Source organism: Rhinatrema bivittatum, chromosome 2, assembly GCF_901001135.1.
Source record: "Rhinatrema bivittatum chromosome 2, aRhiBiv1.1, whole genome shotgun sequence".
Lineage (NCBI taxonomy): Eukaryota > Metazoa > Chordata > Amphibia > Gymnophiona > Rhinatrematidae > Rhinatrema > Rhinatrema bivittatum.
Genome location: NC_042616.1, coordinates 158,556,474 through 158,570,251, shown reverse-complemented (window position 1 = coordinate 158,570,251; position 13,778 = coordinate 158,556,474). Strand labels below are relative to the sequence as shown.

At 42.9% G+C, this 13,778-nt stretch overlaps 1 protein-coding gene across 5 annotated transcripts in view; it reads left to right on the top strand.

Moving 5' to 3' along the window:
* The window catches only part of DBF4 (DBF4 zinc finger), a 161,991-nt gene that overhangs the window by 35,151 nt on the left and 113,062 nt on the right, over positions 1 to 13,778 (top strand). For all 5 annotated transcript variants that reach the window (XM_029588794.1, XM_029588795.1, XM_029588793.1 and 2 more), the window contains exons 4-5: positions 5,887 to 6,084; positions 9,211 to 9,261. In XM_029588794.1, coding sequence (XP_029444654.1) covers positions 5,887 to 6,084; positions 9,211 to 9,261 — 249 coding nt within the window. The remainder of the gene's footprint in view (positions 1 to 5,886; positions 6,085 to 9,210; positions 9,262 to 13,778) is intronic.

Sequence of the window (13,778 nt, the reverse complement as noted above, 5' to 3'; positions counted from 1 at the left end):
CCATTGTCTGTTTTTTCATTTTGGTCAGGTGGATGGTAATTTTGCTACTGCTATTTTATTCCCCTTTTCACCTGAAATTTCAATCCATAAAGATTCAACTTTGCATTTTGTTTCCTGCAGAACTTTTATCCTGTTGATACTATGCCCTCTTTAATATATAATGCTACCCATCCACCAGTTTGATCTATCCTATCATTTCGATATAATTTGGTACCCTGGTATCACAATGTCTCATTGGTTATCCTCCTTCCACCAGGTCTCTGAGATGCCAATTAAGTCTATGACATCATTCACTGCTATATACTCTAACTCTCCCATCATTTGTAGATAGACATTTCAAAGTATGTGTTTTGATTATATTAACAACCCACCAATTAGTTAACAGGGGTAATTTTGGAATTTCTCTGCTCTGTCCGCTCTTTAAGGCTCCTAGTCCACCTTAGCAATTATTACAACCTTTCTACTGGGATGCCCTAAATTCCCTGTTCTCTTAGTAACCTTCAAAAAACCTCATTCTGAGCCATGCACATTTGAGCGACTGTCTGCTTTCCCTCATCATCTAGTTTTAAAGCTTCTCTAGCTCCTTTTTTAAAGGTTAGTGGCAGCAGCCTGGTTCTACTCTTGTTAAGGTGGAGCCCAATCTTTCAGAAAAGGCTCCCCCTTTCCCAAAATGAAGCCCAATACCTAACAAACCTAAAACCCTCTTCCCTGCACCATTTTCTTATCCACGCATTGAGAGACTGGAGCTTTGCCTGCCTCTGGGGTCCTGCACGTGGCATGGGTAGCACGTCTGTGAATGCTTCCCTGGAGGTTCTGGATTTCAAATTTCTATCAAGTCTTGAATTTTGACTTCCAGAACCTCCCTCCTGCACGTTTCTATGTCATTCGTACTCCCCATCACTATCTAAAATCCTATCTATATGATGCGTGATGTTTGCCACTTTCACACCAGGCAGGCAAGTTACCAAACAATTCTCACATCCGACAGTCACCAAGCTATCTACTTTCCCAATAATCGAATCACCAATTATTATGGCCATCCTAACCCTTACCTCTTGGGCATCTGTCCTTGGAGACATATCCTTGGTGTGAGAGGATACTACATCACCTTGAGTTCAGGTCCTAGCTGCAGGATTGCTTCCTGCTTCACTAAGGTGATCTTTCTCCTCCAGGGCAGCACAGGGCCTTCCAGATTGGAGGTGGGGCTTCTCTAATATGTCCCTGAAGGTCTCCTCTATATATCTTTCTGTCTTCCTTAGCTTCTTCAGATCAGACTAGCTTCTAGAGATTAAACTTGTTCTTTGAGGGCTAGGAGCTCTTTGCACCTAGTGCCTTAATCAGGTGGTGTGTCTTCCTTCCTTCTGTAAAGAATCATGTGGAGAGGAGTTTTGTCTCCTCCATTCCTTTGATTTAAGGATAATTCTGTTGTGATATTTGAATGTTGCGAATGGTTTTAGGAAGTCAGATATTCTTTTTGTCCTATTTGCTGGGTCTAGGAAGGGAGAATTAGTTTTAAAGTCTTCATTAGCTCGTTTAATTAAAGAGGTTATAGGCACAGCCAACATAGATAAAGATCTGTCAGAACCTAAGGGATTGAGAGCTCATTGCACTAGAGCGCAGGTAACTTCATAGGCAGAAATTTAATTAGTGTCGCCGTTTAGAGATTTGTAAGGCAGCATTGACCTGGTCTTCCTTACATTCATTTTCAAAGCATTATTGTCTGAATGTTCGAGCTAGAGAAGAAGCTGCTTTTTTTTGGCTCAAAGGTCTTGAGATCAGATTTGGCAGATGCCAACTCTCTTGATGGATAGCATGGATCTGGTTGAGTCTGGCTGGATGAAACGGAAGGAAAAATTTGTTCTTACCTGATAATTTTCCTTTCTTTGAGTCCAGCCAGAGTAGCCCAGGATCCACTCTAATCTGCCAAATGTGAGAAGTTCTGCAATTGCTTCTTTCTTATTTTCAGAAAAAAATATATCCTTCATCAAAACTTCAGTATAATAAAATAATGATTCCCTGGTTCATGTTGTTTGTAGTTATGCTCATTTGTTGTTCTCCCTTGGACGTTCCTTGGTTAGGAGGGAGGGAGTTTTGGTATAATATTTTTAGCTTGTTACATGGGAGCCTATATAAAGTGATGTCAACAAGCCTCTGTCTCCATCTGCTGGTCAGAGGGACCTAACCCAAATATCTGGACTGGTCTGGCTAGACTCAAGGAAAGGAAATTATCAGGTAAGAACAAATGTCTCTGTTTTTTTAAAAATTGCTTACCTTCAATGCAGGTAAAACTACATATATTTTATAACATGAAAATTCCTGAGAGCATGATTAGGTCAGATTGCATTTTCCAATTTACATGTTATTTTCCTTACAAAACTTTCCTGCACAAAAATGCAGCTGCAAATACCACGATTTGATTATTGGTGCAAACCTCATGAATAAAAAGTATCCATGGTATTTATAACAGTTCTGGTAATTTGATTATCGCCCCCATTGTGTGCAAGTCTTAAGTGTACATTTGTGATTGTTTAGTGCAATCAGGTATAATATTTGTTGCCTTATGCATAAGGATTATTATCCCATATTGCACATGTTAAGTACGATTTATTTTTTTTTAAATTTTGGCTATGTAGTTTTTAACTCGAGTCTGGGTTTAGGGAAGCTAAATGCAGTATTTGCAAGGTTATTTAGATTAAGTATTTTTATCTTTTTTTATTCATAACATAATGTGCCATACTGGATCAGACCAGAATCCTGTCTCCAACAGTGGTAAATTCAAGTCACAAGTACCTGGCAAGTACTCAGACATTAAATAGATCCCCTGCTACTAATACTGGCAACAAGCAGTGGCCCTTCCCTGTTGATTAATAGCAGTTTATGGATGTCTCCTCCAGGAACAACCTAACTTATCTAAACCTTTTTTAAACCCAGCTATACTAGCTGCCTTAACCACATTTTCTGGCAACGATTTCCAGAGCTTAATTGTGCATTGAGTGAAAAAGAATTTTCTCCGATTTGTTGTGTATATTTTTTATAATTTTGATTTTCTTTGTATTCATGTATTCTTTGTATTCATGTATTACTAATTCCTTAGCATTTGGGTAGCTCAATCCCAACGACTGGGTTATGCACCTCTGCCAACAGATTGAGATGGAGCAAAAGCTGATGTCACGGCCGGCTATATAGTCTTGCCCCGACATCAGCCTGCCAGTATTCTCAGTCTCCAGCAGATGGTGGGCATATATTTCCCTTTTGGGGATTGCCTGTGAGTAAAAAAAAAACAAAAAAAAACCGAAGAAAGGAATGATACCATGCTGTCCCTTCCTCCCTAGATTGCCTCAGTCTGGTAGCCTTTTCTGGAATGGACCTAAATTACAATTAGTGGTTGCAGGCCGAGAGAGGCTCGGTGGTGAAGGTTTTAGCTTCCTCCCCCCACAGCCGGGACCCATTCCTGAATTTTTTACTTAAAAAGAACAAAGAAGAGTCAGTGACAGGAAAACACCAGGTGAAGGGTCTGTTTCCTTGGCATTCAGCTGTCCCACTCACGTCTCTGGGGAGTTCTGTGAGGTGAGAAGAATGTGCGTTCCCAGAGGTTTGAGCATCTGTCTGACTGATTAGGCCGTGTTTCCAGGCTTCTCCCATTTTGGTGCACGCGGTAGGCCGTGGGGTACTTTCGCGCGCTTTTTGCTGCAGACCATCAGTGCGCACTTACAAGTCCAGGTGTGCGCTCATTCTTATTTGTGCATGCAATTGGGTGTTCTTCCTTCTGGATGCACATCTTATACACCCAGTTTAGGCATCTGTCCTGGACGAGCGGCCTAGGTGTGTGGACTTGGACACTTATTTTTTTTGTGCATCCATATTAGGCGTGCATCTACGTGCAAGAAAGCTAGGTGCGAGCCTTCATTAGGCTGTGCGCTTATAGCATTGTGCTCACTGCGAAGAAACCTAAGCACCTATCTATCTGTGCTATCTGCCACATCACAGCTATTCAGCCGGAGCTTTCTTTAAGCCTGTGTCAGCGCTACCTGGATGCTTGGGAGATTTGCCTCCTTCCGATTTTTTTCGACAATGGTCCATCTCCTCAGTCTGAGGGGAGTGGGACCGAGGGAGACTCTGCAGGGGTGTCTCCTCCTCTGACTGGTCCACAGGTTGAGTCCTCAGGTTTGGGCCTGTAGCGCCTGGAATGGACCCAGCCTCCTTTTCCTGGGTGGAATTCTTCCAGGGATTGCAGACATTTTTATATGGCTGGTCTGCTGAAGCAGCAGTTCTTACTAAGGAAGCTCCAGGTGCTCCGAGTGTTCCTTCGCCTGTCTCCACAGTCAAGCACCATAGTGCAGGGCGGTCTGACAGAGCTAGAATGCAGGTGGATCAGGATGATACTGATGATGATGGTGAGGGTGAGGGTTCTCCTGGTGAGAAACAGGCTATTCCCCCAGATTTAGAGCCATATAGAACTCTTCTACATTTCTTTCAGAGAGATGAGTTGCCAGGTCTGATATCTCAGACCCAGAAGACCCTTGGAGTGACTGGGCCTGACTCCTTGGGGATGCAGAAGAAGGATCCTATTTTGCTCACCCCGCGCAAAGCTTCTTGTTTCTTTTCCCTCTTGGATGCAATCCAGGAGTTGATTGTTCTGGAATGGAATGCGCCAGAAGCGTCCTTTAAAGGAGGACGCGCCTTAATGGGTTTATACCCCTTGGATCCGCAGGCCAGAGAGCAGTTGCGTTTCCCTAAGGTGGATGCCTTGGTGTGTTCTGTCACAAAATGTACCACCAGCCCGATAGAGGGTGGTGTGGCTCTGAAGGATAATTAGGATAGGAGTATTGAGGCTATCCTGAAGCAAGCCTTTGAGGCAGTGACAATTAACTTGTAAATTGCTTCTTGTTGTACCTTGGTAGCTCTGGCTACCTTGCGGCTTTGTTAAAAGTCTGGTGGCATTGAGTCCGATTTAAGGCCTGTAGTAGAACTGTCTGATGATATGCACAGCGTCCAGAGAGTGTGCTTCAGTTATTGTGGCCAGGCAACACCTGTCGCTGCGCAACTGGTCCACAGATACTATTTCAAAGTCCAATCTGACTAAGCTGCCTTTCAAAGGCTTGCTTTTGTTTGGAAGTGAATTGGAAAAAATGGCAAGTAAATGGGGAGAGACCCAGGTCCCACGTTTGCCAGAGGATAAGAAGCCAGTTTCCTGGACTTCTTGAGCGAGTGCCTGCTCTCAAAACTACCAATGTTTTCAGTCTTATAGGGGATATTCCCATCCATCAGGAATCTCAGCGATTTCCTAGCTGTTACTATACATTCTCTTCTGTAAATGGAGTTTCATCTACCTCATCTCCACCTATGGTCTTACCAAACAGGAAAGGTTCTTCTCCAGGGTCTTCTTTATTTATTTATTTATTTTATTTATTTACCATTTTTCTATACCGAACTTCATGACAAGCTTCATATCAGGCCGGTTTACATCAAACTTGGGGTTAACTGAACAAAAACCATATAACAGGAAGGCCGAGGCGCAGATACAAATAACAGGGAGAATGAAGTTGGGGGCTAGAGTAGCCAGGAAATAAAGGACAGAAAAAACTGGAGAATGAAAACATATGAGTATACAGTGGCTGGGTCGGTCATTGCCCTGCTCCATAGGAAATGATGGTAAAAAGAGTTTTATTGATATACAAAAGAGAGGCTCTTCTTTCCCTTTAAATAGCTATGACAGGTACGGGCCTTTAAGGACTAAACTTTTGAAAGTTAGTAGTAATTGCATGGTTGCTTATGTGTCTTACAAATGTAAAGGTACTGATTCATTTTAGAATTTGTGCATAAAAGCTTGTAATTTACAACAATTCTTTTTTGTTTTTGTTTTTGTTTTGTTTTTTTTAAACTTAGACTATAGAGGGATTTCTCAGCAAGGACATCAGCTATTTAATTTCAAATAAAAAGGAAGCAAAATATGCTCAGACTCTAAGGCAGCTTTCTCCAGTGCCAAGTCCAGAATCTGTGCAGAATAACCAGAATGGTTCACCTCATCTAAGCAGCAGAAGAGACAGTTGTGAAGGAAGTTCATATAAAAAACCCTCAGAGGCAGTAAGTTTGGATTTTTGGGGTTTTTTTGTTGTTTATCAACCATGTTCATTGCGACAGGGCTGCTCTTGAGTGTGGAGAATATCCTGGACCTTGCCTTTTCAGATGTCATGTTACTTTAGAAGGCACTGTATGTACTGTGAGCTTCTTTTCATATGTTCTGAGGTTACAGGCATAATTTATTCATATTTTTTCAAATGAATACTAGGAATTTATATTTTAAAGTAAAAATCAAGATTCTTTATTGTTCAAAAATACTACTTCTGCAAGGTAAAAGGTATGTCTCAGTTTAACGAAAACTCCTAAGGCCTACTTTTTTCTCTTCTCTGTAAAAACAGTGGATAAACAATAATAATTTCTAAAATTGGATATATTGGTGGCACTTCTGAATATCCTTGCCTATTTGCAAGGAAGCTCCACGTGTACACGAACAAATTTTCAAGGGTAGTTTCCCTTTCAAAAATTAGCTAACACAAAGTACATGTGTAAAAAAGGTGTGCATACTTTGAATCTGCTGTTTGTGAGGGCGCAGAATAGTGCATGTATGTGTGCAGTTTTCCTCCCCTGTTTGATTGTTTTGAAAATTTAGTTTCTTAAATAAAACTGCCATTACCATACACAGAACCCACACACAGGAATGCCTCCTTGCAATCTTGTTAAAATATACATATTGTAGACCCTTTGCATACTCTTAGCCAGGTAGAAGAGACCTCTTTTTCAGCCAGGCCAGCTTACCTGGTTTAGTACTTATTTACCCAGATAAAGCTTTGAAATCCACCTTGTAAGTCATGTACAGAAACATATAAAATAGCATCAATGGTAATATCCTTCTCTGACGTGGAATATTATCATACAGTATAGTAAAATACATTTGCTCCACTGCAGGGGAATTATATGGGTAATGAACCTCTGCTAGAAAGGTGTGCCACATCCCTCCATTTCTGAAAACCTCCGTTGTTTGTTTTTTTCTTGTTTCAAATAGATTTATGGCTCCATTATTGAACATAAAGTGAGTTTTTCTTTAAGTAAAAAAAAAAAATAATAATGATAATGGTAGTGCATTTCAGTCCCCTTATTTTATTGTTTGTGTTGGTAGTTATTGTTTTTAAAAGATTATACAGTAAATTTATGGACCTTCGTTTTCAGTTTTTATTTTATTTTTGTCAACTGATTTTCTCCTGTTTTTGTTTGATAAATTCCAGGGAAAGAGAAAATAAAAACTGAAAACAAAGGTCCTTAAGTAAATTCTCGAGTCAACTTTAACAGACACAGCTGCCTAAGAAATATTAATTACCTGAAATATTTTTTATTCCCTGATTCTAAAGCTGTAATGGCACTGGGTGAAGGGAAGGGCCTAGTATGGAAGTTGTTCTTGACCCCCCAAAACGCTGTGTGCCGCTCTGCGTTGTAACCAAAGCCCATAATAATTGTTCCAAGGCTTGAGGCTAAACAGCATTGGGAGCCTCAGAAACTTATTAGAACTTGCCAATTATTGTGAACTGTGTGCAGAGTTATTTTCTTTTAGCTTTGATATTTCATAATGTACATAGAGGGGGGAAGGGAATAGCTGCTTGTGAGTAAAAACGGCTAGATTTCTCCACGGTCCCCCCCACCACCACCACCACCATCACCAGTTTGATGCTCTGTGCTTTCCCTGACCAGGAAACTATTCCACTTTCACCTTTTTTCCTGGGGTCTAGTAAGTCTCTCTCTCTCTGTTCCTCTCATCACTGAAAAGTTTCGTTGTATGCCAGGCTTAGTTTATACCCCCTGGAAGCCAGCAGGAGGAGCCAAGAGAAAAAGATTACTAAGCTCAGTTTTGCATAATCATATTATTTAGTTTCCCTTTGGTAAGTGAAGTGGTCACACTATTTAGATAATGCATTTTTCACTTTCCGTTCACAAAGTAACGCAAACCCGCTATTGGGAAAACCATCTTTTTTTTTTTTTTTTACCTTGCCCATGTTAAATCTTATCGAATCATATGTTACATGGTGTTTTAACTTGCATATTAAATGTTTTCTGACTTGCACATTAAAACAATTTGGTACAAGTTTTATTGCATAGGTGTCTAAAGAAAATCAATCTCTTTTTCAACATCTACACATCTATACTTGTAAGAACATAAGACTTGCCATACTGGGTCAGATCAAGGATCCATCAGGCCCAGTATCCTGTTTCCAGCAGTGACCAATCCAGGTCACAAGTACCTGGCAGGATCCCAAGGGGTAGAGAAATTCCAAGCTGCTTAACACAAGAATAAGCAGTGCATTTCTGCAACTCTACCTTAATAGTGGATAATGGACTTTTCCTCCAGGAACTTGTCCAAACCTCTACCTCTTTTTTACCCTCATTTTCTTCTTGTTTCATATTTTCCGTCCTTGTTACAGTTTTCTTCTTAAACAGAGATTTGGGAGGCCAAAATGTAATTTATCATTTCACTAAAGTTCTATGATCATAACAATCTTCCCATTGCTTTCAGTTTTGAAAGGTCTGTGACAGTACTCAACACATGAGAGAAAATTGCCTTGCACACTTGCCTGATCCTCCTACTCTCTACAGTCCTTTGCTTTTCTTTGCACACCTTCTTCCTCTCTCCCCTCCCCCCCCCCCCCCCCCCCCCCCCAAACATGCTTTCCAGTTTCTGATCTCTCCTATATGCCTGACTGCAGGAGTGGCGCTCTCAAGCTTTGGTGGTGGAGCATGTGCTACAGCCGCTGCTGTGAGGCTACACAGTTCTACAGGTTGTGACATTGTGCAGGGAAGGATCAGAGGCCTCTGGGAAGGGCCGTGTTTTTGAAGGTGGATCATAAGTGGCATGATTGATGGACTCTGGAGGTGTTAGTTTCCAGAGAACTTTTGCCTGAACAAACAGCAGCTGCAAAAGTCTGCAGGTACTTTATACTCTGGCAGTTTCAAATGAAAATTATCTGTGTACGTTCCCTTTTGAAAATTAGATACAAGATTTTGCACCTAGGTGGGAAACTTGAAAATGTTCCCATATCAGACATGTCCTCCAAGAACATTGATGAGCTAAGGATCTCCATTCCTACCTCTCCAAAATAGAGCAGTGTGTTTTCTTTATGTTTCAAATATATTTGTATAACAAATTAAAATTGTTTTTTACAGGTTTGTATAAGTAGAGGAAAATCTTTAGTTGAAAAAGTTATCAAGGAACAGGTAAGTACCTGAACTATTTAGTTTTAATCATCCTGTGATTAGATATTTTTTTTTCTCTTTGGTATAAACACTGTGTTACTTATGCATACGGTATACAACTCCACAATATTTTTTTAAGGCAGGATCCATGTTAAATGCTAATGTTCCAGAAAACCCTGCCTTCTGCCTCCCAATTCCTCTTCCTGAATCCCCTAGAACCCCTCAAAAAGGTAAAATGGGTTAGAAAAAATAAATAGTAGACAGCAGTTCTGCAGGTCCTGGAAGAGAATGGAGATGAAATACAACAAAAGAGAACTACTATGGTCTCTGGGTGGCTTCTCCTTTTTGTGCCCCTGCACGTAATGCTTCCACTTTAAATTGAAAATATATGCTGCAAAAGAGGAGGGGCCACTTTGAGGACAATGATGCTGCTCTTGTAGCCATTGCAGAGATGTGAGGAGGCATGGAGGACTGGATAAGGATCATGAGGATCTGGAGAGCATAAGAAGAATGGGGGCAATTTGGTCAGTTGAAGGGATCAGAGATTTGAGAAAAGATGGAGAGGAAAAGAAGAATTAGTGATGGAGGTGGGGAGATAAAGAGAAGCGACATGAAAGATGGAGGTCTTACAAGCAGATGTAGTTAGGAAAAAACAAGATAAGATAAAAATGTAAGAGAGACCAAGAACTGTATGATGAGAAAATAACTCAGAAAAAAAATCTTACATTCAATTTAGTTATTTAATTATGTGATTTTTGAATGTTCTAAATTATATATTGTATGTGCAATTTGTTTAATTTGTAATAACTGACAAAAGTAGTGAGGAAATGGCTGAAAATCTGGCCTCCTAGGTCCCTATGACCTTCCTGGACAGTACTTGGTCACCACCAGCCTACAGGCATGTGGTTGGTTTCTAGGGAGTTGTAGTCTGCTGCTGTCACATGGCCTACCATCTCATTAGTTTGTGTTTCCTTTCTTCCCCCTTTGTTTTATCCTTATCTCTTCTCTTGCTTCTGGTTTAGATGGAGTGAAGAGTATAAATTGTTTGCAATACTGCAATCTTGTCTTGTTCCTACCATTATCTTTAGATTCATCTTGTGTTCCCACCCTCCCTCTTGTTACAATGCCACACACCCTACTTGATCTCTGACTTCCCCTCATTTTTTGCAACTTGGATTCCTCTGTATTGTTCTGCTACACCTAGGGACAATTTTGTAACATGGTGCGTAAGTTGAGCCAATTGTCAAAGGAGAATTATGTGCATGAATCCTCTTTGAAAATTATCCCACCAATTTACCCAAACACACCTTCTATTTTGTGTATGTACATTCTTCATGAAAATTTACATTCATACATTTTGAATTTCTAAAATTATGCCACGCAAGTGCAAACTCCTCTGCAACTCCACCCCCAGGAATGCCTGCTCAGTCGGGGTTTATTTGCACACATAATTGATATGTGGATGAGCATTTTTGTCAAAGGCCATTTCTGCATGTAAAATACTTTTTTTTCCATTGATAAGCAAGCTGAATTAGCCATTATATGTGGGTGACATCATCCGGTGGCACTGAACGGTCACGTCTCTTCAAGGTAGTAGAAATTTGAGCTCTATTGTGCATGTGCAGGAGCTGCCTCAAGAGCCTCCTCAGTCATTTTTTGTCTGAGCACAAGCATGGATGTGCACTCATTCTCGTCTCATATATTTTTCTCTAAAATTTTTAAATTTGATATTTTCCTTACAAATTCTTGTTCTCCAAGGACAAGCAAGATGGTAGTCGTCACACATGGGTGACATCATCAGATGGAGCCCGATGCGGGAAACTTATCTCAAAGTTTCTAGAAACTTTGACTAGGCACACTGACTATGACCAGTATGCCCTATACCACGCGTCCATTTGGGGTCCCTCTTCAGTCTCCTTCTTTCCACGGAGCTGCGAGCCTCACGGTTTGAGCTCTAAAAATTTGGCTTTTGACTTGTGGAAAACTTGGTTTTTTCGCGATCCATTTCTTTGGTCCGTCACTGGGTTCCTCTTGGGTGCCTCCCGTAGTGTCCCCAGTCAGGGTTTTTGGTATTTCAGCTAAGTTTCTTTCACAGCTGATTCCTCTCATGGTGGCGGTACTTCAGTACGTGCCACCCATCGACGCCCACCAGCATCATTCCGACCTTCTACCCTTTTGTTTTGCCCCTTCATGGCCACGTCCGATTTTTACTGATGCCCCCAGTGCTCGAGGACAGTGTCGATTACTGATCATCATGAAGTATGCATCCTCTGTCTGGAGGCATCGCATGATGTCCGGGGTTGCTGCCTGTGTGCCAAGATGATCCCAAAGGGATGTCTGCTTCGACTTGACAAGATGGATCAGCTCTTCAAGTTGAAGAAGTCCGAGCAGCGGCGGCATAGGCATTTAAGGACCTTGGAGCCGCACCAATGGACGCCATCAACATCTGTGGGACCATCGGTTCTATCAAGGTCGCTGGTGGATAGGGGTTCGTTGACCTGGCACAGGGGAAAAATCAAGCTGAGCATCAAGGGAAATCTAAGAAGCATTGACACCGGTCCCCGTCCATGCATGGTGCCGGGCATGGAGATGCACTGGCTTTTGATGCGATGCCCCCGAAGCAACCCTATGCCAAGGAGCGCACATCCTCCATCAATAACTGGGGTCTGAGGAGGTCTCCACCAGTCCTGGTACCAGTTGCCAATCCCCCTCACGGGTCCAAGGAAGATCTAGCCAACTCTCCTTCCTCCCAGTTGGTGTTGGCACCTGCAACATTTGAGGAGCAGCTAGAGTATCGAATCCAGCTGGTGGTGGAGTGGGCGCTGCATGGCGTACTGCTTCTGGCATCGTTTCCTGGGACGGCACCAGTACCCAGTACGGCACCAAGGCCTTCCCCTACCGATATGGTGGTCGTCGATTCCTCTGAGGAAGAAGCTCCGCTGAGGCCGGCGAAGATGCTGAGGCCTATAGTCCCCCATCCAGTTCCATCAATGTCTGCACCTCTGGATGTAGGCCGAGCACCTAGGGCCCCATCCCCTGTGGCATACAGTGAGGATTAGGGTCCCTATGACCCTAGGGGATGATCAGAGTTCTCCGAGGATTTGGATGGTCTCCCATCACACCCTTTTCCTCCAGATGAGCAAAAGAAGTCTTTTCCTGAGGACTTAACCTTCGCAGGGTTTGTGAGGTTGATGGTGGAGGCCATCCCATTCCAGCTTTTGACAGAGAAAGATGCCAGGCACAAAATGCTTATGGAGCCTCCTAAAGAGATCATGGCGGTCCCAGTGCACGAGATCCTTAAGGAATTGCTGCTGAAGATTTAGGAACACCCCCTCACAGTGCCTCCCGTTTAATAAGAAGGCAGACGGGGTTTACCTCATCCAGAAGGATGCCAGATTCAATAAGCATCAGCTGCCTCACCAGTTGGTGGTGGTCGAATCTCCCCTCAAGAGGTCCAAGTGCTCTCGGACCTATTCCTCGGTGCCCCCGGGGAAGGACCACAGAGCGATAAACATTCTTGGGAGGAAGGTGTTCCAAGGCATCATACTTATTGTCCACATCACTGCCTACCAGCACCACATGAGCTAAGGGTCTGGAGTTGGGGAAACACGAGATCCATGCAACCTAAGATGTTTTCGAGATAGCATTGAGGGTTTCTGCAACGGGAATCAGTGCCCGCAGAATGGCATGACTGCGGGCCTCTGATCTCCAACCAAAGGTACAGGAATGATTTGCTGTTGTGCCATGTACTGGAGAGAATCTCTTTGGAGACAGGGTGAAGGATCCTGTAGCCCAACTCCAGGATCATCTTGAAACCCTCCGACAACTCTCTCCCAGTACTCCGGACCCGTCCTCCTCTTCCTCCAGGAGGCCATTAAGGCCAGGGCCAAGAATGTCTTTCTTTTGCCAAAGGAAATACTATCGGAGGCCTCCTCAATCCCGCCAATGCCATCAGAGCTCCCTTGGCTGTCCCAGGCAGCAGAGAGCTCCTAAGCCCCAGTCAGCTCCTCAGTCAACTCCAGGGACAGGGTTTTGACTGGACCGTAGGAAGCGTAAGTCAATTGCTATACCTGGGACAATGGACCCTCCAAGGGCAGGCTTTTCAAACCAGTAGCCCAGTGTAACCTCTGACCAGTGGGTGTTGTCCATCGCCATCCAAGGGTACCAATTAAATCTATTTAGCGTCCCGCCAAATTGCCCTCCGTGCCCATATTGGGGACTGGAAGCACATCAGAAAGGTACTACAAGCTGAGCTCTCCTCTCTCTTACTGGCCAGAGCAGTCGAGCCCATACCACCAGGGCAGAGAGGGCGGGGATTCTACACTAGGTACTTCCTGATTCCAAAGAGAACAGGAGGACTCCATCCCATTCTAGACATGAGGGCCTTGAACAAGTTTCTAAGAAAAAAAAAAGTTCAAGATGGTTTCCTTGGGCACCTTGATTCCCCTTTTGCAAGAAGGGGACTGGCTATGCTCCCTCAACCTAAAGGATACATTCACCCATATTGAGATATTCCCGTACCACAGGAAGAATCTCCA